The sequence below is a fragment of the Primulina huaijiensis genome, unplaced genomic scaffold, assembly GCF_012295235.1.
Source record: "Primulina huaijiensis isolate GDHJ02 unplaced genomic scaffold, ASM1229523v2 scaffold37361, whole genome shotgun sequence".
Taxonomy (NCBI): domain Eukaryota; kingdom Viridiplantae; phylum Streptophyta; class Magnoliopsida; order Lamiales; family Gesneriaceae; genus Primulina; species Primulina huaijiensis.
The window spans coordinates 1,286-8,821 of NW_027358727.1; the positions used below are offsets into that span (position 1 = coordinate 1,286).

The 7,536-nt window shown below is 39.0% G+C and overlaps 1 protein-coding gene across 4 annotated transcripts; it reads left to right on the top strand.

Moving 5' to 3' along the window:
- The first annotated feature begins 301 nt into the window (after positions 1–301).
- LOC140968628 (uncharacterized) lies at positions 302–6,896 on the top strand. Of its 4 annotated transcripts, XM_073429644.1 has the most exons (4): positions 302–528; positions 1,130–1,178; positions 2,301–3,430; positions 6,636–6,896. In XM_073429644.1, the coding sequence occupies exon 3, from the start codon at positions 2,302–2,304 to the stop codon at positions 3,016–3,018; it is 717 nt and encodes a 238-aa protein (XP_073285745.1). In that variant the 5' UTR covers positions 302–528; positions 1,130–1,178; position 2,301; the 3' UTR covers positions 3,019–3,430; positions 6,636–6,896. The 4 variants fall into 4 exon arrangements, 1 of the variants encoding a protein (XP_073285745.1); XR_012173810.1 differs by lacking the exon at positions 2,301–3,430; XR_012173809.1 differs by lacking the exons at positions 1,130–1,178; positions 2,301–3,430 and adding an exon at positions 5,862–5,907.
- The last annotated feature ends 640 nt before the right edge of the window (positions 6,897–7,536 follow it).

The window sequence follows — 7,536 nt, forward strand, 5'->3', positions numbered from 1 at the left end:
GGCCCTGTAATTAATTATCCGGTAATTTGGCATAATTAGAATAATTATTGAGTTGTAAATTAAAATAATTATTTATGCCAAATAATTTCAAGAAGTGTGTTAAAAATATGTATTTTAGAATATCGGAGAATTTAACGATATAAAATACATATAGAGTTTAAATAACACACGAGAGCAAAGTAAATACAGACCGGGATAGATGGGCTTGAGTTACTATTTTAGTAACCAAATACACAATATATACATATACATATACACCACTTACCTTGATGAGAGAGAAGGAAGTAAAGGTAAAAGAAAAGAAAGAAACTTCCCCAAACCCAAATTTTCGCAACCCTTGGAGCAGCTGCGGGAAAGTGGCGATATCTCCTCCGTCCGTCTTCCAAATCTCGATCGGTCTGAAGGGGTGTCTTCCTAACATCCTAGGCTTCGATTCAAGTCAAAAATTGCGAAGTTTGAGCAAGGATTCGGGTAGATCGAAGCTGCTGTTTGGGTGCTCTATTTCTGCGCGAATTCTTCCAGTTTTGGGTGAGAGTTTTTGGGTTGCTGCGCTTTTAGTAGTTTGAATTTGTAGAAATGACCTAAATAAACTTTGTAGTGGTTTACGTTTTCTGTTTATAGCCACTAGAATCATTGAATTTTAATACAAAACGGATTTGATATGATTTTTCTACCAAAATGTGTCAAAATGAAATTCTATGTTAGAGCTGTGTACAACATCTACTGTAATTCGGGTTTATGGCATGTTTGCACTCGGATTCTGGGTTTTTAGTTAAAAACAAAGTTGTAGAGATATGTGTTGTCTTCGTAATGATATAAGATTCGTTAAATTCCATTAAGAATTGAGAAAGTTATGCTTGTTTTTCTGGAACTGCTCAGTGTGTGTGATTATGTCAGCGAATTCGTAAGTAGCAGTGTGTTCTTGGACATTCTGAGAATAATATACTAAGATTCTGAAGATGGTTTCAACTGAAGAAACTTAGATAATTGAGTTATCTTTCATTTCCAATTGGCGGATATTGATTTGAGTTAATTTTGAGCGAGATATGAATTTTATGCTCTTTTGTGCCAAATTGGACATTGGTATGGAATATAGTTTTCATGATCGGCTTATTGTTGCTTTGTTTAGGCCGAGGGTCTTGAAGTGAAGTTGTTATTGGATTGTCAAGTTGGTATAGGTATGTTACAGCTCGGTAACATACGACGGTAAAACATAAATTATGTTTAATTGTCATTCTGTGTTACATTGATCGGGTGTATGACTTGTTGGCTGTTATAAATTGTTAAATGCCTTCGTTGTGATCTATGTTTATTATTATGACATATTATTGGCATTTAGCATCGGGCATACATTTATGACATTCATGTTGAGCCCTATCGTTCTTGTTAGCCATTGTTGATATCCGTTGTTATCTGGCACTGTTGTTTATCTCGGGATCATTGTGTGGCTGATAGGCCTATACACATGAGACCGTAGATATGATTGAACAATCTCGTGGTTAGTGCAGCCTTTTGAGGTGAGCGCTGGGATTGTGTCATCTAGTTGTTCTGTTGTGCCATCCTGTTATACCGTATCAGCTGTATGGAGGCCGAGTCAGGGGTGTTATTCAGCACAGCTTGGCATACCTCGCATACTTGGCAGGACGGTTTAGCTGCATGACGATGTAGCTCCCTTGTGTTGTTGCTCGAGCATTATTCCAGTTGTTTTCGTACCGTTTGTTGACTCCTGTTATCCCGATTATTCGTTGAGCCTTTCATGCATTGCATATTACATTTTATTATATGATTATGCATGATTTATGATTATTGTTGTTATTGTTGAACTGTTTCATACCAGAATCCTAACCTCAGTTGTTTNGAGTATTTGGTAAGTTTTAAATTCTGTTTAGTCCTAGCCAGTGCGGCTATAGGTTGTTGACTTTGGTTTTGTTTTAATGACTCTAGTTGGAGTATATTTTGATATAAAATGCTGCTTGACTTTTTCGAGATGTCCTGCTTACGGGGAGGTCATGCCGAAATTTTTCTAGGCCCTGAGGTCTGTTTTAAAGTACTTTAAATCATTTCCGCTGCAGTTTTTAAATTAAACCATTATTGTTTGATCATTAATTGTCGTTAGAGTAAATGGGCCTCACATCTTGGTATCAGAGCGTAAACTGGGATACGCTCGAACTAGAGTCTAGGACACTTGAGTCTTGGCACTAAATGGTTTTTGCGCCTGTGTATGCTACTTGACAACATGCTTATGTGATTATATGATTTGTTTACTTCCATTCTAATAGTTTTGGTGTTTTATCGTATAGAATGGAGGGTGGTGGAAAAATTCCTGTTGATGAGATTCCTTTAGCTCGAGGTCGAGGTCGAGGTCGTGGACGTGGTAGAGCTCGTGTCCGTGTTGTTGATGATAATTTTGTTGAGCAAGCTGCTGATCATCTAGACCAGCTTAGGATGGATGAATTAGTTGCGCGTTTCCATTCTATGCATCCACCTCGATTTAGTGGTTCGGAGGGAGCTGAGAAAGCAGAATTGAGGATTTCTGAGATTGAGGAATTGTTTGATTTGATTGAGTATCCTTCAGAGTGTCGATTGAGATTATCTGTGCATCAGTTGAAAGATCGTGCCAAAATGTGGTGGTCTACTACATTGATGACTTTAGATGCTCAGAGGATTGTTCCATCGTGGGATATATTCAAGCTGAAGTTTAAGGAAAGTTATTGTCTTCCATCATTCTACAGTTCTAAGGCTTCTGAGTTTCATAAATTGAAACAAGGCGATATGTCAGTTGCGGAGTATGCTGATACTTTTTATGCTATGCTGAGATATGCTCCTCATGTTGCTGCGAGTCAGGTTGCTGTTGTTGAAAGTTTCATTGAAGGACTGAACGATCATCTGCACCCTTTTGTTTCTACCGGTAAGCCACTGAATTATCTTGAAGCAGTGGAAATAGCAAAGAGGGCTGAAGTTAGTCTTAAGAGAAGTGGCAATCGAGCTCCTACCCAACATCATCATTCGGGAAGGTAACAGTTCAATCAATCTGGTTCTGCATCTCTTCGTCCACATGGGAAGCAATTTAAGAAGCCTGGTTCTAGTTCTTCGAGTTCGGGGAGTTCAGGGAACCGTGGTGGATATCGCTAGAGTGGACCTTACTGTGATCACTGTGGAGGCAAGCATTCCAGTAATCAGTGTGTTGGAGTTCAAGGGGTTTGCAATGTTTGTGGTCGGCCGGGTCATTTTGCTAGAGTCTGTCCTAGTAAGACGGGGAAATCAGCCCAGGCAGGTAGTGGAGCTCAAAGTAATAGAATTCCAGCAGCGTCCCAGTCTTTCCATCATCCTAGTCGCCCTTCACATCAGAGCAGAGGGCAAGGTGGTCAACAGAATCAGTCATCTGTTCATGTACTTGCCTTGACTGAGGATGAGGCTCAGGCAGCTCCAGGTACTGTCATTACTGGTAACTGTACTCTATGTGGTTTTATAGCACGAGTGTTATTTGATACCGGAGCATCTCATTCCTTTGTTTCTCATGCATTCGTCGTTTCGCATGATCTTCGCACCACTAGTATGAATTCCAATCTATCTGTTGCTACTCCGATGGGCAAAATGATAATCACTGATAATGTGGTGTTCAATGCGGTTTTGTTTCAAAATAAAAATGTTCTGTATCTGAATCTTATAGTTCTACCTATGCATGACTTTGATTGCATCGTTGGTATGGATGTTTTGACTGCTAATCGTGCCACTGTTGACTGTTATCGAGGAATAGTTCGTTTCAGACCTAGCTTTGCACCTAAATGGAATTTCTACGGTCGTGGTTCTCAAGCCAAGATTCCTCTAGTTTCTGCCATTGATTTGAATCGATTGTTAGATTCTGGTCATGAAGGTTTTCTGGTTTATGCTGTGGATCTATCGCCAGATGAGCAATGGATTTCTGATATTCCTGTAGTCTGTGAGTTTCCTGATGTGTTTCCTGAAGAGATTCCTTGTTTTCCACCAGAACGAGAAGTTGAATTCAGTATCGAATTAATGCCAGGAACTGAACCCATATCTCGAGCACCATATCGTTTAGCCCCTGTTGAGCTGAAAGAACTGAAAGAACAATTACAGGATTTGTTGAGTAAAGGCTATATTTGTCCGAGTTCTTCACCGTGGGGTTGCACCGATTCTATTTGTCAAGAAGAAAGATGGTACGATGTGGATGTGTATTGATTATCGGCAATTGAATAAGTCTACTATCAAGAATAAATATCCACTACCTAGGATTGATGACTTATTTGATTAGTTGCAAGATACTTCGGTGTATTCTAAGATTGATCTCCGTTCTGGGTACCATCAAGTGCGAGTCAGACAACAAGATGTGCCGAAAACAGCTTTTCGCACGAGATACGGACACTTTGAATTTTTGGTTATGCCTTTTGGTTTGACCAATGCTCCTGCTGTGTTTATGGACTTGATGAATCGAGTATTTCGTAAATATCTTGATCGTTTTGTGATTGTATTCATCGATGATATTCTTGTCTATTCCAAGTCTGAGGAAGAGCATGCCAAACACTTGAGATTAGTTCTTCGAATTCTTCAAAAGAAGCAGTTGTACGCCAAGCTATCAAAGTGTGAGTTTTGGTTAAATAAAGTTGTGTTTCTGGGCCATGTCATATCTCAACATGGTATTTCTGTCGATCCAAGTAAAGTAGAAGCAGTTCTGAACTGGGCACGACCGACTAATGTGCCTGAGATTCGTAGTTTCATGGGTTTAGCTGGTTATTACCGAAGATTTATCGAAAATTTCTCAAAGATTGCTAGACCTATCACTCAACTGACTCAGAAAAATCAGAGATTCATTTGGTCTGATGAATGTGAGTCAAGTTTTGTCGAGTTGAAGAAGAGATTGACTTCTGCACCAGTTCTTACCATTCCAAGTGGTTCTGGAGGATTCGTTGTTTGTACCGACGCATCAAATCGAGGATTAGGTTGTGTACTGATGCAGCATGGCAGAGTGGTGGCCTATGGCTCTCATCAGTTGAAACCGCATGAGTCTAAGTATCATGTTCATGACTTGGAATTGGCTGCTATTGTTTTTGCTCTCAAGATTTGGAGGCATTATTTGTTTGGGGAGCAATTTGTAATCTATTATGATCACAAAAGCTTGAAGTATCTGTTCTCTCAGTCAGATCTGAATATGAGACAGAGACGTTGGATGGATCTTTTGAAAGATTATGATTGTGAGATCTAGTATCATCCGGGAAAAGTGAATGTCATTGTCGATGCTTTGAGCCGTAAGGTTGTTGATGTTAATTTATCATCGATTCATGTTTCTATGTTACGAGAGGATATTTGCACTTCTGGGTTGCATTTTCAAATCCAAGGTAATGCTGTTTGTGTATTTCAGATTTCTGTTGAGCCTGAGTTGATTCAGATTGTAAAGTCAGCTCAGAAAACTGATGATCGAGTTCTGAAATCTTATGAGTAAGTATCTCAAGGACACCAATCTGGTTTCTCAATTCACTCAGATGATTCTATTCGGTTGAATGGTAGATTGGTTGTCCCAGATATTCCTGAATTGAGTACAGCCATCCTTAAAGAAACTCATTGTACTCGATATAGTATCCACCCAGGAGGCAGGAAAATGTATCATATTCTACGGCCTCAGTTTTGGTGGAAGAATATGAAAAAGGATGTGGCTGAGTTTGTGTGTCGTTGTATGATCTGTCAGCAAGTCAAAGCAGAACGAATGAGTTATCTTTCATTTCCAATTGGCGGATATTGATTTGAGTTAATTTTGAGCGATATATGAATTTTATGCTCTTTTGTGCCAAATTGGACATTGGTATGGAATATAGTTTTCATGATCGGCTTATTGTTGCTTTGTTTAGGCCAAGGGTCTTGAAGTGAAGTTATTGGATTGTCAAGTTGGTATAGGTATGTTACAGCTCGGTAACATACGACGGTAAAACATAGATTATGTTTAATTGCCATTCTGTGTTACATTGATCGGGTGTATGACTTGTTGGCTGTTGTAAATTGTTAAATGCCTTCGTTGTGATCTACGTTTATTATTATGACATATTATTGGCATTTAGCATCGGGCATACAGTTATGACATTCATGTTGAGCCCTATTGTTCTTGTTAGCCATTGTTGATATCCGTTGTTAACTGGCACTATTGTTTATCTCGGAATCATTGTGTGGCTGATAGGCTTATACACATGAGACCGTAGATATGATTGAACAATCTCGTGGTTAGTGCAGCCTTTTGAGGTGAGCGCTGGGATTGTGTCATCTAGTTGTTCTGTTGTGCCATCCTGTTATACCGTATCAGCTGTATGGAGGCCGAGTCAGGGGTGTTATTCAGCACAGCTTGGCATACCTCGCATACTTGGGAGGGCAGTTTAGCTGCATGACGATGTAGCTCCCCTGTGTTGTTGCTCGAGCATTATTCCAGTTGTTATCGTACCATTTGTTGACTCCTGTTATCCCGATTATTCGTTGAGCCTTTCATGCATTGCATATTACATTTTATTATATGATTTTGCATGATTTATGATTATTGTTGTTATTGTTGAACTGTTTCATACCAGAATCCTAACATTAATTGTTTTTTTTTGGGGGGGGGGGGCTGCTATGGTTGCTATTGGGCACCATGGTAGATCTCCCGAGTCGTTCTGCAGCATCAGGCCGAGGTTCCGCCAGTGGAGCTCGGGATTGAGGTTGGATTGCTTGGTTCTGTTCGGTAGAGTCTCCCAGTTAGTCTATATATATGTCTTGAGTTTGTTTCAGTCTTGTATTGTTTTTTTATTTTCCGTGGAGATGCCCCGTGTATCTGTAGTGATATCTGGTTGTCCTTGTTATGTTCTGAGGCGACTCTGCGATTTTATTGATCTGGTGAGTATTTGGTAAGTTTTAAATTCTGTTTAGTCCTAACCAGTGCGGCTATAGGTTATTGACTTTGGTTTTGTTTTAATGACTCTAGTTGGAGTATATTTTGATATAAAATGCTGGTTGAGTTTTTCGAGATGTCCTGCTTACGGGGAGGTCATGCCGAAATTTTTCTAGGCCCTGAGGTCTGTTTTAAAGTATTTTAAACCATTTCCGCTGCAGTTTTTAAATTAAATCATTATTGTTTGATCATTAATTGTCGTTAGAGTAAATGGGCCTCACAAGAATAAATAGTCAAGTTATTTTAAGAGACACAATTTAATCACTTGGAATTTTTTCTCTCTTAATATATTGTCAAAGTCAAGTTCTTTGAATGCTCAATATCTTGATGAGCGTTGAGATCCTCAATATCATGATCAACAATTTTTGGTATTTTATATGACTAGTCCCACAACATTGATTTTAACTTGAGGTATGTTGTGAATAGAAATCAAAATATAACTTGTGTGGATGGATGATCATTATAATGATCAATATTCTGAGGTTGATTGCTCTCATTTATAAAGTCATTCTCAAGAAAATGTAAAATCTCTTGATTCCACAGACCTTATGATTTGTGATGGACAGTAAAAATTATAATTTGTGTGGATGGATAAACGAATAATGATCAAT

Coding starts and splice junctions, on each gene's coding strand:
- LOC140968628 (XM_073429644.1), top strand. CDS start 2,302: ATGGAGGGTGGTGGAAAAATTCCTGTTGATGAGATTCCTTTAGCTCGA.